We start from the raw sequence: 18,169 nt of genomic DNA on the forward strand, positions 1-18,169 counted from the left end.
GAATTCCCAATTCTGAGAAAAAAAGGCAGGGAAAATGCAGTTTAAAAAAAAATGAAGGGAAAAAGGCAATTTTCCAATTGTTAACTGCAATTTTCTCCACCTTTTTTCTCTCAGAATTAAGAATTCTGCCTTTTTCCCTCCAATTTTTAACTGCAGTTTTTCTTGCCTTTTTTCTCTCAGAATAGGGAATTCTGCCTTTTTCCCTCCATTTTTTAACTGCAGTTTTTCTTGCCTTTTTTCTCTTCTCAGAAATAGGGCATTCTGCAGTTAAAAAAAAATGGAGGGAAAAGGCAGAATTCCCAATTCTGAGAAAAAAAGGCAGGGAAATTGCAGTAAAAAAAAAAATGGAGGGAAAAAGGCAATTTTTCCCGCCTTTTTTCTCTCAGAATTGGGAATTCTGCCTTTGTCCCCACTGTTTTTTAAATTCTTGGCGGGAACAGGCTTTTATAGTAAACAGGTTGAGAAATGGGTTTAAAATAAATGTTTTAATAACTTATTGAAAATTTTAAACAAACATGAATATCATCTGCATGGACACTGTGCAATGAATTACCATCATAGTAGTGGCGTTCACATGTAACGTAGTGATGCATACGTCCGTCTAAACTGCTTTTCGTCATCCTGGGAAATACGCTGAAGCTGTGGACGCTGGTGGTTTTGCTCCAGCTGTGTTTAAAGGCTTGGGAACTTCTGTAGGTAGAGATTAAATATTTAATATTTAACAGTCTATGAATTAGGAATAAATGGAGATTTTAAAAAATCAAGTTTTTATGTGGTTTGCCTCTGTTTAGATGCATACTGGGTAGGAGGCCGCGGAGAGGGATGCTGTCGTCTCGTCTCTCAAAGTACTTGGAGTCGAGACCAACAGGTTCACCGCTGTTATGAACAGAGATACTGGTTTATTGGAAAGAACAGGAAGTAATTGAGTAAATGGATTGAAAGAGGAACTCACTTCTCTTTATTGGAGGGTTGGGGAAGTGCAGTGGGACTCATGTCTGCTGCTGAGGGTTTGGCAATCATAGGGTTGAACTGGACCTAAAAAGATTCATCAATGTTTTGGTCAGACACATTCAGATGCAGTGATTGACACTGAAAACACAAAGGCTTTGCTCACACTGACATCTGGAATATGATTTTGGAAAAAAAAAAAAGTTTTGTAGCAATATGCGTGTTTATTTTCAACAAATTATGGACACATTTTGAATGATTGTATTTATTAATTTTTCTCAAAATTATGAATATTGATATATTGCATAAATAGTTACAAATTATATTGTAAAAAAATATTGTATTTTTTGGCAAACAAATGTAATTTGTGAAATGGGAAATTACATATAGAAAATGTTTAAGTAAATATATATTTGTAATATTTTCAGAAAATTAAGGTGGAAATGTTATTTTTCAGGAAAAAATGGTTGGGGGAGGGTCACAAATTCACAAAATTATGCAACAAATGTTATTAAAATTATATTTTTTGATCTATAAAAAATGTTTTCACAAAATAACTATGAAAATGTTATGAAAAACTAGAAAATTTGTAAAAAATATATAATTTTTTTAATATCACAATTACAGTGAAAATGTTATTAAAAATATATTTTTTGAAAATGTGTGGGGGGGATTTTACAAAATTATTTTCACTAGTTTTATGGTAAACAAATGTAATTTGTAATTAACAAATGTAATTTGTGAAAATATATATATTTTTAATATTATCACAAAATTACAGTGAAAATGTTATTAAAATTATATTTTTTGAAAATCTATAAAAAAGTTTTCACAAAATGATGAAAATATAAAAACTATGTATAAAAATTTGTAAAAAAATTAATATTTTCACAAAATTAAGGTGAAAAATATACATATATAATTATAAACATTTTTCACAAAATTATTCTCACAAAATGATGGCAAACAAATGTAATTTATGAAAAAAATATATTTTATTATTTGTACAAAACTAAGGCAAAAATGTTTTTCAGAAAAAAAATGGTTGGGGGAGGGGGTCACAAATTCACAAAATTATGGTAAAAAAATTTGTACTAAAAATATATTTTTGAAAAATGTGAAGAAACATTTTTCCTTTTACATATTTAAGCAAAATAACGGTGAAATTTTTATAAAAACATTTGGAAACTTTGGAAATAAACATTTGATATTTACACATTATGTTGAACTAGTTTTGGAAAATGTGGAGAGGGGAGTTTTTGAAATTGTATATACAATTGTGTATATAAAAATATATATTTTAATATCTTCACAAAATTAAAGTGGAAATGTAATATATCAGGAGTTTTGGAAACTGCAGGGAAAAGTTTAATATTTTCACAAAATTATGGTGAACAAATGTTATTAAAATTGAATTTTTGGGGGGAAAATCTGGAATTAAGAAAGGCTTTATGTTTTCACAAAATTACGGTGAAAATGTTTTTAAAATATATATTTTTGAAACTGGATAGGGGAGTTTTGGAAATTGTGGGGATAATTTTTTATTTTTTATTTTGCGTAAACAATGTTAATGTGGTGAACAAATGTTAATTTGTAAAAATATATATTTTTAATATTTTCACAAAATTAAAGTAAAAAGGTTATTAAAATATATATTTTATGAAAATGTGGGGGGGAAATTATGGTAAACATGTAATTTGTGAAAATATATATTTAATATTTTTACAAAACTAAGGTGAAAATGTTAATTAAAAATATGTTTTTTGAATATTTGGTGGAAGTTAATATTTTCACAAAATGGTTAAAATTATTTTCAAACAATTTGGAAAAAAATAAATATCTTATTTTCTAATACATTTTCTTTTTAATTTTTTAAAATCTTAAATATCTTCATTAAACTGACAATTATTAGGCGAATTCGATAAAAAAAAATTTGAAAGTCTGAAAAAGTTTACTTTTCAGAAAGATTACGGTGAAAATTAATTTTAGGTTTTTTTTTAAATGGGAAGGTTATCATGAAATTATGGCAATTATATGACAAATTTAATATAAATTGTATTAATATTTTTTTTAGAAAGTTTGGACAAAAACCTTTCGTGTTTTTACAAAATTGGTGAAAATGTTTATAAATATGCATTATTGAAAACGAAGTTTTTTTTGAAAAATAACTTTGAAAATCTGAAAAAAGGCTTTAATTGTTTCACAAAATTTTGGAAAATTATGTATAGATGTTTTTTTTAATTATATAGATTTTAATGTTTTCACAAAATTATAGTGCAAACATAAATTATATAGAAAAATTGTAAGAAAAAAACATTTTAATATTTTCACAAATCTAAGGTGAAAATGTTATTAATATATTTTTTGAAAATGTGGGGGAAAAACTTGATGGTGAAAATGTTATTAAAAAATATATTTAAAAAAAAAATTGTGTGAACAATGTTAATATGGTGAACAAATGTTAATTTGTAAAAAAAATATATTTTTTAATATTTTCGAATGTTTTTAAAAAAATATTTCGGGAATGTTATGGAGAAAATAATAATTTTATAAAATGTAGAATTTCTTTTTATATTTTTGGAAAATTTGGAAATACTTTTTTACTTTTACTGTTTTTTTGTAATATTTTCAGAAAAGTATGACAAAAAATATTTTTTGGAAATTCATTCATGTTATACGAACTGCAGTAGATAAAACATTGTTTTGACTAGAGATCCGATCAAAGCATTAGCAAAAAATAAAAACATAGCACACACTTAGTGCTTAAGTTTTGACTACAAATCAGAACTGTGTTCAGTGTGAGCAGAGACTATAACAGACACATGCAAACAAAAACAAAAAATGCAAAAAAAAAAAAAAAACTAATAAATGTAGGAAAGAAAGGATGACATGAGAAAGAGGAGGAGACGAGGCCTGCCTTTGGTCCAGACGTCTGATTGTGCGCTGACAGGACCGAGCGAGGTCCTGAGCTCAAACACGAAAGAGGAAGAGGATATTTGGAGTTTATCGTAGAGGTGATGGGGAAACCCTGTCCCAAAGACGAGGAGAAACCTTTGCTATCAAGCTAGAGAACACAGGAACACCTACATCATTTCAAAATCTGACATGCAAACAATCAAACTTATAGTTACTGTCTGATTTCCTGCTAACATCTACAGACAAAAACCTGTTTGACGGAATCTGTGCTAGACTTTAAGTGACAGCGATGAATTACCATATTATGAGGAGCACTTCCTGATCTCAGACCTGCGGCAGGAGTCTCAAACATTCCTAAAGTTTCCTGCTTCCTGGAGAGCTGGTTCTCATTCAGCTGCTTGTTCAGCCAAGTTATTACTGAGGAATATGAAAGGAGATAATGTTACAATTAAATATATATGTTACACTGCATTAAAATAATTATATATAGTTTTTGTTTTTACAAAAAAGGGAGCAATGATGGTGAAAATTGAGCTTTGATCAAAGGAATAAATTACATTTTAAAATGTAATTTAGAAATAACAGTAAATATATATGAATAAATAAAATTGGATACATAAATAGTTACAAAAATTTAAACACAAATATAAACAAATGTAAATAAAAGAAAATTAAATAAAATATAAATATATAAATATAAATAGATAAATAAAATATATAAATAAACAAATAAATATAAATAATATATAAATAAATAGATAAAATATAAATATAAATTAAAATATATAAATATAAATGGATAAATATAAATAAAATAAATAGAAAATACATAAATATAAAAACAATATAAATATAAATAAATAGATAAAAACCATAAAATTAAATAAAATATATACATATAAATAAACAAACAGATAAAACAAATATAAATAAAATATATAAATATAAATAAATAGATAGATAAAAATATATAAATTAATAATAAAATATGTAAATAAACAAATAGATAAATATAAACAAATAAAATATAATATAAATAAATAGATAGATAAAAAATATAAATAGACAAAAATATAAATAATAGATAGATAAAAAAATATATAACTATAAATTAATAAAATATGTAAATAAATACATAAATACAGATCAATAAAATATATAAATATAAACAAATATATAAATATATAATAAATAAATAAAATATAAATAGACAAAAAATATATATATAAAAAAAAATATATATATATATATATATATATATATATAAATAGCTAGATACAAAAATATAAATATAAATATATGCCATCAAAGGGCTTAGAAGAGTCAGGACATTTTTTTATTATCACTCTGATTGCATTCGTCTGAAAGAAGAAAGTCATATACACCTAGGATGGCTTGAGGGAGAGTAAATCACAGGGTAATTCTCACTTTTGGATGAACTATCCCTTTTGATATAAATAAATAATAATAAAAAAAAGAAATACTCACCGTTCTCATTGGTTTTTAACACTTCCCTGCTCTCGTCCAGTTTCTGAACTGTAGCGTCTAACTGTTCCTTTAATTTTATCACCTAAAAGCGAACGAAAACTTTGGTAAAATTAAATATCCAGCATGCAGGAGTTTGTTGGATGTGGGGTAGATGCGATACCTCTTCCTCTTTCTGTCGGAGGCGTTGTTGGACATCCTGCAGCTCTCTCTGCTCCCGCTGCAGTTTCTCTGTGGTTTCCTGCAGGATCTTTTCTTGAGACACAGTCACTGTGTTCTTCACCTTGATCTTCCCCACCAGCGCCTTCAGATCCCCCTGGAGCTTCTTGATGATGCCGTTTGCCTACATTAAGAAATGTCAGTGAGACGTGTTTAACTGGACTACAAGAAACGTTACTTTAAAAAAAAAAAAATTGACACAAACCTTGATGAGCTCCTCTGACAGGGATTTTACTGTGGCCTCCAGCTTGCTGATTTGAAGTTGTTTGCTTTCTGCATTTCCTTCAACAGAGTTCTAGAAAAGAAACAAATAAAATTAAAGCTGCAAGCAGCATTGACGGGCCCTCGCCTGTTAGCACAATCACCATCCCGGTAGCATCAGAAAAATGGTGCCCAGTGGGCACATGCATTTACAACACTGGTCTCAAACTCAATTCCTGGAGGGCCACAGCTCTGCACATTTACTAAAATGTGCCTATGCAGACGCCATTGTTGTTATACACAGTTGCGACGTTCGCGAACAAATGACTGACTTACTGCTTGTTCTCCCCCTTCTTCGTTATCTTTCAATGCTGGTTATTTCAATGACTGACTTGTTGCACGCCAGCCTGTTGTTGTGGGGACATTCACACACCGAAACGTGACGCTGAACTAAACGAACTGTGATTGGTTGTTTGACATGTCGATCAAACGGTCTTATGGGCGGGCCTTCACCAATGAAAGCTGCCATGAGTTCCAGACCTTCAGCCGTCAGCCTGAAGGTCTGGCTACGCGAGACTACACTCACTATAATACACACACACACACACACACACACACACACACACACACACACACACACACACACACACACACAGGCAGAGTGAGAGAAGATTTCTGATTTCTTTTTTTTTATATATACATAGAGCCTTGTATACTTATGAAATTAACAGTATTTGCTCAGAATGACTAGTTCTCTGTATGAATTTTTTTTAAAGAGTTTGGATGCTGCACTTTAAAGATATAATACAATTATGGTTATCTTTTTTAGTGTCCCTTTAAAAAAATCGCCGCGTCAACACCGTTCAAGATATCCCAAATCCGCTCGCAATTTAGCATCTTCAGAATGTTCTCTTCATGTTGATAAAGTTTGGTGTGAACAGCATGGGGCTGTTATGAGGAGTATGAATTTTTTTACAGCCTGATTTTTCCAAAAAAATCCAAATTCCAAAATCCAAATTCAAATCAAAATAGCCGGTTTCCCGTTGGTCGTAGCTAATTGGATTGATGAGAACAATATACGTTCTGAGTTTGGTGACTGTAGGAAAAACTAACCCCCCAACTTTTGTCAAAAGGTGGCGCTATAGAGTGCCTGCTCCACACCCATTTATGAGCTTTTGCCAGTGTCTAACTATCATTAATATTGATGTGTGTGTTGAGTTTCATTAAATTCTAAGCATCTTGAGTGCCTCAAAAACACAGGAAACAAAAGTTAAAGTTTGAAACGTTGCCATGGCAACAGCATTTGATCATCGACCCCTTTACAGATTCTCATCGGCTGTGTTTTGACATTATTCTGATGAAGTTTGAAGCAAATTGAGTAAAATTAAGAGTCTGATTTTAAAGCATTTTGAAAACACCATGCTTCCTGCTGTCAGTTGGTGGCGCTATAACTTTGACTCATAACAGTCTCATCTATGTGGTCAGCATCATACAACGAACAAACTGGTGAAAAGTTGATCAAAATCAGTGTGTAAAAGTTATTAGACACTTCCTGTTTCTCATTTCTCGCCATAACTTTGTTGCCCCGCCACGGCCAAACCGTTCGAAATATCAAAAATCCCCTCGCAATTTTTCATCCCCAATGTCTCTAGATCATGTTGACTGATATACTAGTCATAGCTTTTTTACCCGACTGCCAAACTCAAAGTCCAGAGCATGCGTTTTACACAAAACTCTGAATAACCCACTTCCTGTCGGGATGAGCTAATGACATGCAGCGTGAAAGTTGTTCAGCTCGATGAGTTCTATATGTGTACCGAGTTTCATATGTGTACGTGCAAGTATGTGTGCTATCTGGCCCTCAAAATTCCAGGGGGCGCTGTAGAGTCCCCCTGCCATGCCCATATACCAGGTTCTGCCCGGCCCTAATGGCCGCAGGTTCCGAGGTGCGTGCCAATTTTCAAGTGTTTTTGAACATCTTAAGGGCCCCAAAACCTTGAAAAAAAATTAATAACTAAGATAGAAGAATCCTACGAAAAACAATAGGGCCTTCGCCCTTTATGGCTTGGGCCCTAATTATAAATATGAAATAAACACAAAAGGATACGTCTACATCCTATAAAACTTGAATGTAAAAAAAAATAATAATAATAAAAAATTATAATAATATATTTATTGGTGTAACCCTATAAGAAAACCTGTTATTAAATATATTTTAAATAGATCTGATATTACTTAATAAATAACATCTGTTTTTGTTGTTAGATTTTTCAAGATTTTTCACATTTTTCAAATGGTCACATTTAGTTTTCCCTACAATTTATTTAAAATATTTAATAACATAGGTTTTCATATAGGGTTACACAAATGTGAAATATTATAAATAGAGAAAATAATTAAATATAATTGCTTCTTTTGTTTTATTTTACTATTCTCTAGTGCAGTGTTTTTCAACCACTGTGCCGCGGTACACTAGTGTGCCGTGATAGATCGTCAGGTGTGCCGTGGGAAATTATTAAATTTCACCTAATTGGTCTAAAACATTTTTTGAAAACTAATAAGTTATTGTCTGCGAATAATATGCCATTGTCGAGTGTCTGCGCTGTCTAGTGACACCGGCAGATTAATCATGTCATACTCTTCCATATCAGTAGGTGGCAGCAGATAGGTAATTGCCTTGTTTTTCGAGACGAGAATTAGTGATGCCTGGATGTGACAGGTAGCAGTGACAGTGGCATTGTGGCTAGTGAGAATACGATACAAAATCTGCGTCTGCGGGAGTCTGGGCAATTAAACTGAGCTCGAACACACCGAACTGACGACACCCGACTACAAACTAGAAGGTGCTTTCTGGGCATGCGTGAGGAGATATACCGCCTGCGGTCACCCGCGGTTACCCACGGTTAAGAGTCATCCAAAATATTTTTAATGATATTCGGGTCGCGGTCGGTCGGGTCGTTTGAAATAAAGATGCCAATTAAACCTTTGTAATTTATATAGTACTAGACACAATTTTCTATGAAATACATAGACCTACACTTTATTTGGCTGAATAATATTTACCTTTTGAATGTTGAGCGTTATTAACTGTTGAATAAACGCTGGCGCGGGACAAAATGCCCGATTTTCAACAGTTGAACTGAGCAATGCCATTGTACCATTTTAATAGGCTACTTTTACACGCATATAGCTCAGTAATGTCAGCTTTATGTATTTTCTGAGAGGAGGTGGGATTTTTGTTGGGAAAGTCGGGGAGAGACGCACACTTCGATTAGACTGGATAAACACATGCAGCATCTTAATTGTTAAGAAAATGGTATTCCTAATAAATGTCTCGAATATTTTGATTATGTCCAATGCTTCTCTTTCTTTTTGGAATTATTAGACACATTTCACTATGTCTTTTCAAACGCCTAGGTCTGTTTCATTTCTTTAATTATAAAATTTCTAGCACTATTTGTAAACGTTTATTATCTTAATTATGAACACAATGGTTTGTAGTGGAAACAGTTTTACTGTTTACTGCAAGTTGTTTTTAATTATTTTTCCATAGCGGATAATGAACCTGAAGTTTCACCCATAGACTTACTTCCAGGTTGAAGAATAAGGTAGATAGAAAGATTTGAAATATTATACACTAAAATTGCATAATGCTAACTTGAACTGTGGGAAATGCACTTACCTTTTGCTGTTGTGTGGCTTCCAGCACCTCTTTGGTCCGCAGCACGAGCTGGTCTTTATCTTTGATCTCCTGCTCTAAGACGGCCACTCGCGTCTGCAGCTGGTTGACGAGACGCTCTTTCTCGTGGCATTCGGTGTCGAGGGTGCTGTTTTCTCTCCTCAGCGACAGGACCTGCTGCTTCGACCTCTGACACTCCTGGATAAACATTCAAAGTTAAAACATCAGATCTTTTTTTGATTTCCACACCACATCTTTCTGAATCATTCTCACACCTCTTCCAGGCTGGCCAGTTTGGCCTTAAGGTCTCGAATGGTGGAGTCGCTCTTGTATTTCTTGTCGGTGAGCTCTCTGTTGGCTGCGTCCAGCTCGGAGACTTTGGTTTGGAGCTGCTGGGTGCTTCTGTGATGAGACGACTCCAGTTCCTGTCGCAGCTGTTCGTTCTGCTGCTGCAGACGGGTTTGTGTCTGTTAAAAACAGTAATAAAAAAAAATACAATTAAAACAATAAAACCAGTGCTCAAGATTATTATTTTGTAAATAAGTAGATACTTTTAAAAGCTTCTAAAACATTAGCATTTTATAACTAACTTTTAGGTAAACACAATTTCAAAAATTTGTATTAAATACATAAAAACAAAAACAATCAATAAATAAAAAAGATCAATGAAAGAAATGAAATAAATAGAAATTAGAAAAAACAAAGTTAAAAACATTTAAAAAGCTTTTATAATTTCAGATTTTTAATAATGAAATGATAAATAAAAAATACGATAAATAAAAGGAAAAATAACAGAATAAACTGATTAATAAAAATGTTTCAATATAAACAAGAATAGAATAAAAACTAATGATAAAGGGATTAACAAAATAACAAAAAGAAAACAAAAAATAAAGTACATAAATAAAATGTAAAAACCAATACAGAAATAAAATAGATATTAAAATATAAAATAGAATAAATAGAAATGAGAAAAATAACTGGATAAAGTTAAACAAATATATAAAAAAAGAATCTAAAAAACAAACAAAGATAAAAATAACTAAAATATAAATAAAATAAACATAGATAGATAAATAAATAAATGCACATTAAAAAAAACAAAAAACAATAAAGAAAGAAATAAAACAGGTCAATGAAAATATAAATAAAGAAATTTGAAAAATAAAAACTGGATCAAGTTAAAAACATGTACAAGTTTTATAACTTTAGCTTTTTGATAATGAAATGGTATAAATATATAAACATAAAAATAAAGAGAATAAACAAAAAAAAACAAAAAAATAAAGTACTTAAACAAGAAGGAAAGAAATAAACTAGATAAATAAAAATAAAACAAAGAAATTAGAATAAATAAATAACTGTATGAAATGAGAAACAGAGATGGGAAAAAAATAACTGAATAAATAAATAAAAATAAGTTTAAATATAAACATAAAACAAGAAAACACTAAATATAAATAAAAGAATAAACAAAAACATAAATAAAAACAAACAAAAAAGAAATTACAAAATGAAATAAATACATAACCAATAAAGAAAGAAATAAAACAGATTACTGAAAAAAAAAAAAATTAATAGATACGAATTAAAAAATAAATAACTGGATAAAGTTAAAAACAAATATAAAAACAATAAATTAATATTAAAATAAAAACCAAAGATAAAAACAACAATTAATTAATAATAAAAGAGTAAACAAACAAAAATAAAATAAATAATAAAATACACAAAGAAATAAGAGAAAGATAAAATAAATTAGACAAATATATATTTGTTTTAATCAATTCAATAAATTAAATTTAAATATAAATGACTTTATAAAAATAGTGAAAAAAAACTAAAAGGGTAAATAAACAAAAATAATGAAAAACACAATAATAAATAAAATACATTAAGAAATAAGGTAAAGAAAATAAATAAGAAAAATATAAAAATAAATTCAAACATAAACACCACAAAAAAACAGCTCATAAATACAACAAAACTAAAATAAGATAAAAAAAACAAATATAAATAAAAACAAACAAATAAAACGCATCAAGATAAAATATAAAAAAATATATAAAAATTAAATCAATAAATAAAAAAAAATATATATATATATTTATAACATTTCTGGTGTATTCAACACTTAAAATGTCCATGTCAGCCTATGGATGTTGGGTTACCTCTAGAGCTTTTTCCCGCTCAGCTGTGAGATCCTGCATGTGTCTGCTGGACAGAGAGGTCGTTTGGGACATCCATTCAGATCGGAGTTTGTCCAACTCTCGACTCTTCTCAGACAGGGTCTGAAGGATGAATAAAATAAAATAAACAAGCATACAATTAAAAAGTTCACTTTGAAGAGGAATCTTGAATGTAACTTACTTGCTGCGCATAATTTAACTGCCTTGTCAGATCCTCCTCAGTCTTTCTCAACTTCTGTTCCAATTGCTGCTTTTCCTCCTGTTTAAGATTCATTCATTAAAAACAAGTCAGATTACAACACTTTACATATTCCCTTGGTAGTTCAAGTCTATAATGACGAGTCTCACCTTTATGGTGGACAAACAGATAGCCAGATATTTCTTAATATCCGTATCAGATCCCGGCAGCAGTTTCAGAGAGAGATGCGTGAGGTGTTTAAAAGCGTTCGTCTCCACAATGTTAAGATTTGAAGGACTGTGATCGAACGCGGATGAAGCCGACGTGAGCTGCAACAGAAACCTAAACACACACAAAAACGGTTCTCACAACCAATACACATTAAATATAAAAGCGATAATACTAAAGAAAATCTTTCACCGTGGGTTTTCTTTGTCCTGTTCACAGATGCACTGCTCAAGCAAGTCGATAAATTTTTGTGGGAATGATGTGAAGTCTATTAAAAGGCCTTGTTGTACTTTTAAACTGTGAAGGAGAGTGAATAGCGATTGTTATGCTGAAAACTGCACACTTAGGTGAAATATTACCCTACCAGTCAAAAGTCTCTACTGCTCACCAAGCCTGCATTTATGTAATCCAAAATACAGCCAAAGCAGTAAAATTTACAAATATTTTCATGATTTAAAATAACTGCTTTCTATTTGAATATATTTTAAAATGTAATTTATTCCTGTGATCAAAGCTAAATTTTCAGCATCATTACTCCAGTCTTTAGTGTCACATGATCCTTTAGAAATCATTCTAATAATCTGATTTGCTGTTCAAGTAACATTTTTAATTATCATCTATATTTAAAACAGTTTTCAGGATTCTTTGATGAAAAGAAAGATCCCAAGTGTAGCATTTATCTGAAATGAAAAGCTTTTGTAATATTATACACTATACCATTCAAAAGCTTGAAGTCTGTGTACATTTTTGGGGGGAAAGACATTATAGAAATTAATACTTTTATTTGGCAAGGATGCTTTAAATTGATCAAAAGTGATGATAAAGACATTTATAATGTTACAAAAGATTCCTATTTCAGATAAATGCAGTTCTTCTGAACTAGTAAAAAATAAACCTGGAAAAAATTATACTCAGCTGCTTTTAACATAATAATAATATAATATAATAATTTTTTTAGCAGCATATCAGAATATCAAAATAATTTATGAAGGATCATGTGACACTGAAGGCTGGAGTAATGATGCTAAAATTCAGCTTTGAAATCACAGGAATAAATTATATTTCAAAATATATTCAAAAGCAGTCATTTTAAATAGTAAAAATATTTTAAAATTTGTACTGTTTTTGCTGTACTTTGGATCAAATAAAGACAGGTTTGGTGAGCAGACATTTAAAAAAAAACAACATTAAAAATCTTACTGTTCACAAACTTTTAACTGGTAGTGTATAAACAAATAAAGACCAACATTATACAAAAAAGATATGACGAGATCACAACACCTCTGGAAATCTTCCTCTGATATGACAAGGTTGTATAAAAAGTAAAGATCAGAATCATCCGTCAGCCGTACAACCAAATCCTGTTGATAAAAACACAAAGAAAGTCAAAATATCGAAAATACACCACTTAAATATATAACTAATGATATACCAATGAAAATGTCTCACTTTTCTATGGACAGGATTTGATGATTGCTGCAGTTCAATACTGATACGAATCACTGAACGTCTGTAACACAAAACATCATAAACAATCACATTTGTGACTCTGAACCACAAAACCAGTCTTAAGTAGCATGAGTACATTTGTAGCAATAGCCAAAAATACATTGTATGGGTCAAAAATTCTCTTTTATTCCAAAAATCATTAGGATAGTAAGTAAAGATCAAGTTCCATGAAGACATTTTGTAAATTTCCTACCGTAAATACATCAAAACTTAATTTTTGATTAGTAATATGCACTGCTAAAAACATTTAGACAACTTTAAAGGCGATTTTCTCGACCAAATATCTTATCGTCCTATTATTCAGCATTTAGATATATTACGACTGATTTTGTGATCCAGGGTCACATTTAGATCGTTAATAGCCTTCAAAACAAAATACTACAACATATAAAACGACTTAATACACCCCAAACACACATTTAAGTCCCAAACACATATTTGTGTTTAAAACACACACACACATAACGTTATATATACAATCGTTTTTACCTCTCGTCTGTATCTCTATTCTTCACAAGCACCTGTAACCTCTTGTTAAAAAGTAACTCCGTCATTTCGACCTCATATAATAATCCTCAAATCGATATTATTCATAAAAATCACGGTTTATTCGTGTTTTCACCCTGGAGAATGAATCATTTGCTGGTTTATATTTTCGCGCTTCGCTCCCGCGTTTGTCCGTTTCCACCGGATGTGCCGAGGGCCTCAACCTAATCCCGCGTTTGGTCGTATTTTAGCGTGTTTATGTTTTTACCAACAATAATAACACATATAAAGCTTTCAAGCTGCGTTTGATCAATATATGTGGGTGTTTAAAGGTATTAAAAATAAATATAGTCTCCGTCAGGGTTCACCGGCGCGTGTTGTGATTGGTCGAGAGGCAGGCGTCAAACGTCAACTCAGAGTGGGCGGGGCGTACAGGAGTTTTGAACATGGCGGTGAGTAGCGCAAACGTTTCCTCACCGTTCACTTTATAAACGCTTCTATGGACGCATGGCGTTCAGAAACACACATATAAACATACAAATGCATTGTAGTCTTTTATAAGCTATGTTTATGGTTATTCCAAATGATGTACTGTGTTGTGTAACATTGCGTTAAGCTACATTGTCTGATATTATACAGGCCTGTAATGTTAATACATCCCTGGTTTTGATTTTCAGGATAAAGAGAAGAAAAAGAAGGAGAGTATTTTTGATTTGTCGAAATACATCGACAAACACATAAGAGTAAAGTTCCAAGGAGGTCGTGAAGGTGAGACATTTTCTTTATAAGATAAATTAGGGGTTTATATAATGTAACAAAGCAATATACGAGATCCTGAACCACAAAACAAGTCTTAAGTACCATGAGTATATTTGTAGCAATAGCCAACGATACATTGTATCGTGCTGGTCAAAATTATCGATTTTTTTAATACCAAAAATCACGTTCCATGAAGATATTTTGTAAATGTCCTACTCTAAATATATCAAAACTTAATTTTGGATTAGTAATATCGCTATATGCATTGCTAAAAACGTAATTTGGACACGTTTAAAGGCGATTTTCTTAATATTTAGATTTTTATGACTGGTTTTGTGGTCCAGGTTCACATATTGTACTTAAATTATATTTAATTTAACATTATTGTTTATTATTTTCAGCAAGCGGGGTCTTAAAAGGCTTCGACCCGCTGTTGAATCTAGTGTTGGATGGCACCATTGAATACATGCGAGGTAAAATCTCCAGACTGATTGAAAATGTTCATTTCAAGTTATTTTAATACATTTTTAGTTATGTTTAATCTTATTTTTTATTTATTCTTTCTTTTAATCCAATCAAACAGTTAATAAGATTAAAGTTGTATTTTTTTTTTAACATTTTTAATTTGATTTGTTGTGCATGATTTCTAATTGCCATCCTTTTTTCACGCAGATCCTGATGATCAGTATAAACTGACTGAAGACACCAGGCAGCTGGGTCTGGTTGTATGTCGCGGGACGTCCGTCGTTCTGATCTGTCCACAGGACGGGATGGAGGCCATTCCGAACCCTTTCATTCAACAGCAGGACGGATAATATTCAGCCACGTCTTTTTTTTTTTTTCCTTGCATCGTGTACATCTTCGGTGATGAAAATCGATGGTTTTTGTTAGATCATGAAAAATACATTTTGTATTTAGACTCAGGATAAATGTGTTTGGTTTTTGTTTCTGTGGTTTGTGAAACTCGTTCTTTTTTTTTTTTTGTATGTTGATTATGGTTTTGAATTATAAGGATTGTTTTCTGTTCATGAAAACGGGTGCGTAATGTCGCCCTGGTTCTTTCAGTGTTGTTTTGTTAATTCGGACGTCTGCAATTTAACCATTTCTAATTTAAGCAAAAATGAAGAGTATGACTGTACTTCAAAGGGCGGATCTCACAGGATTATCTTTTTGGAAGCTTTTGTACACACAAACAAGCTTTCAGAGAACATCTGAAAGCTGTATAATCTAAATGGAAACTGTATTTTGAAAGTCTTCGGTTCTGAGACGCCTTGAGAAAACATTCTCGTTTACTTTTGTGGTGTCGCCTCCTCTGTTTTACACTCGCGAAACTAATTACTACAATTAAAGACTTAGTTATGGGCCCTTCCCTGTTTGAAAGAATGTTTTTTTTACTACTTTAGTCAAGAACATACACTTTTTAAAGGAATTTTTCACTAAAGAAAGAACATTTACTCACCCTCAGACCATCAAGGATGTAGATGGGTTTGTTTCTTCATTACAACTTATTTGGAGAAATGTAGCATTACATCACTTGCTCACTAATTGATCCTCTGCAGTGAATGGGTGCCGTCAGAATCACCCAAAAATGAACATTTACTCACTTTCAGACCATCCAGCATGTAGATGAGTTTGTTTCTTCATTAGAACAGATTTGGAGAAATGTGGCATTACATCACTTGCTCACCAATGGATCCTCTGCAGTAAATGGGTGCCGTCAGAATCATCCAAAAATTCAGTTTGACCCAAAAATGAGCATTTACTGACTTTCAGGCCATCCAAGATGTTTTTGAGTTTGTTTCTTTAGCAGATTTGGAGAAATTTAACATTACATCACTTGCTCACCAATTGATCCTCTGCAGTGAATGGGCGCCGTCAGAATGAGAGCTGATAAAAACATCACAATAATACACAAGTAATTCACACAACTCCAAAGTCTTGTGACACGAAAAAGCTGTGCGTTTGTAAGAAAATCCATCAAGATTTTTTATCATCCTGTTGTCCTTCTATATCAAAATCCACCAACATAATTGTTTGAAACTGTTTTGGCTTGTAAATGTTGCTTGACCTTGCATATTTCTCGTTATTCAGATGAGACGACTATTTCACTGAAGGAGGTTTTATCCAATATTATCGATAAAAAAACTTGTGTATTACCTGGAAGCAACGGTTTGAAGTTAAACGCATATTAATGATGGATTTGTTTCTTACAAACTTGCAGTTTTTTGCTTCTTGTGGATTATTGTTATGGTTTTATCATCTTATTGGACTCTCATTCTGACGGCATCCATTCACTGCAATGGCTCCATTTGTTAGCAAGTGGTGTAATGCTAAATTTCCCCAAATCTGCTGAAAAAAACAAACGTATACAAATCTTGGATGGCTTGAGGGGGAGTAAATGTTCATTTTTAGGTGAAATTAAGTTTTTGGGTGATTCTGGCGGCATCCATTTCACTGCAAAGGATCAGTTGTTGAGTAAGTGATGTAATGCTACATTTCTCCCAATCTGCTAAAGAAACAAACTTGAAAAATCTTGGATGGCCTGAAAGAGAGTAAATGTTCATTTTTGGGTAAAATTACATTTTGGGGTGATTCTGACGGCACCCATTCACTGCAGAGGATCAGTTGTTAAGTGATGTAATGCTACATTTCTCCCAATCTGCTAAAGAAACAAACTTGAAAACATCTTAGATGGCCAGAAAGAGAGTAAATGTACATTTTTGGGTAAAATTACATTTTGGGGTGATTCTGATGGCACCCATTCACTGCAGAGGATCAGTTGTTGAGTAAGTGATTTAATGCTACATTTCTCCAAATCTGATTAAGAAACAAACTCATACATCTTGGATGGCCTGAGGGAGAGTAAATGTTCATTTTTCGGTCAAATTCTATTTTTGGGTGATTCTCGTGAAGAAACAAACTCCCTCATCTACATCTTGGATGTCCTGAGGGTGAGAAACTTGCAAGCAAATTTCTTTTTTGAGTAACAGCAGAAGTACTCTTACGTACACACAATCATGTTTTTCTATAACCTCCACTAAAAGCTTGGAAACAAGGGTTTTTCCACCAAGAAGATGGATATCAGATTGAGATTAGCCATTCATGCTTCTTAGCACAGCCACAATGCCCTGCTTGTAACCTCTCAGGATTGACTTTAGGTGGGAAACCGCATGTACATCAATATACTAGTGAGATCCAGTATAGTTTCCACTCTGATATTTAATGCAATACGTGTGCAGTAATCGAGATTTGTTGGTCCCCTCCATTTGTGATGGCAGTTTTCTAGCAGTTATGAATGAAAGGCTCAGTGTGTCTTGCCTCGCTGGTGCTCTTTTGAACGGCAGGACTTTCCAGATTTTATCGGTGTGCACT

General features: G+C 31.8%; 2 protein-coding genes across 2 annotated transcripts; one reads left to right on the forward strand and one right to left on the reverse strand.

Annotated features, from left to right (window-relative positions):
• Nucleotides 1–413: 413 nt before the first annotated feature.
• sass6 (SAS-6 centriolar assembly protein) lies at nt 414–14,222 on the reverse strand. Its single transcript, XM_073844781.1, has 17 exons — nt 14,042–14,222; nt 13,493–13,553; nt 13,325–13,404; nt 12,236–12,340; nt 11,986–12,157; nt 11,819–11,896; nt 11,620–11,739; nt 9,724–9,915; nt 9,452–9,646; nt 5,774–5,863; nt 5,513–5,692; nt 5,353–5,434; nt 4,163–4,281; nt 3,866–4,012; nt 953–1,035; nt 782–876; nt 414–690 (listed from the first exon to the last, which is right to left on the reverse strand). Exons 1-17 carry the CDS (start codon nt 14,104–14,106, stop codon nt 617–619), a joined length of 1,938 nt encoding a protein of 645 aa, XP_073700882.1. The 5' UTR covers nt 14,107–14,222; the 3' UTR covers nt 414–616.
• A 244-nt stretch (nt 14,223–14,466) lies between these two features.
• On the forward strand, nt 14,467–16,165 carry lsm7 (LSM7 homolog, U6 small nuclear RNA and mRNA degradation associated). Its single transcript, XM_073844380.1, has 4 exons — nt 14,467–14,490; nt 14,716–14,806; nt 15,199–15,270; nt 15,470–16,165. Exons 1-4 carry the CDS (start codon nt 14,485–14,487, stop codon nt 15,610–15,612), a joined length of 312 nt encoding a protein of 103 aa, XP_073700481.1. The 5' UTR covers nt 14,467–14,484; the 3' UTR covers nt 15,613–16,165.
• Nucleotides 16,166–18,169: the final 2,004 nt, after the last annotated feature.

Source organism: Garra rufa, chromosome 7 (genome assembly GCF_049309525.1).
Source record: "Garra rufa chromosome 7, GarRuf1.0, whole genome shotgun sequence".
NCBI lineage: Eukaryota > Metazoa > Chordata > Actinopteri > Cypriniformes > Cyprinidae > Garra > Garra rufa.

Excerpts from the sequence above, each read along its gene's own strand:
- sass6 (XM_073844781.1), bottom strand. The coding sequence starts at position 14,106 with ATGACGGAGTTACTTTTTAACAAGAGGTTACAGGTGCTTGTGAAGAAT. Across the intron at positions 5,435-5,512 it reads TCCGACAGAAAGAGGAAGAG|GTGATAAAATTAAAGGAACA; the intron begins GTATCGCATCTA and ends GTTCGCTTTTAG. Across the intron at positions 4,013-4,162 it reads GAAGTGCTCCTCATAATATG|CTTGATAGCAAAGGTTTCTC; the intron begins GTAATTCATCGC and ends TGTGTTCTCTAG.
- lsm7 (XM_073844380.1), top strand. Across the intron at positions 14,807-15,198 it reads GTTCCAAGGAGGTCGTGAAG|CAAGCGGGGTCTTAAAAGGC; the intron begins GTGAGACATTTT and ends TATTATTTTCAG. Across the intron at positions 15,271-15,469 it reads CACCATTGAATACATGCGAG|ATCCTGATGATCAGTATAAA; the intron begins GTAAAATCTCCA and ends TTTTTCACGCAG.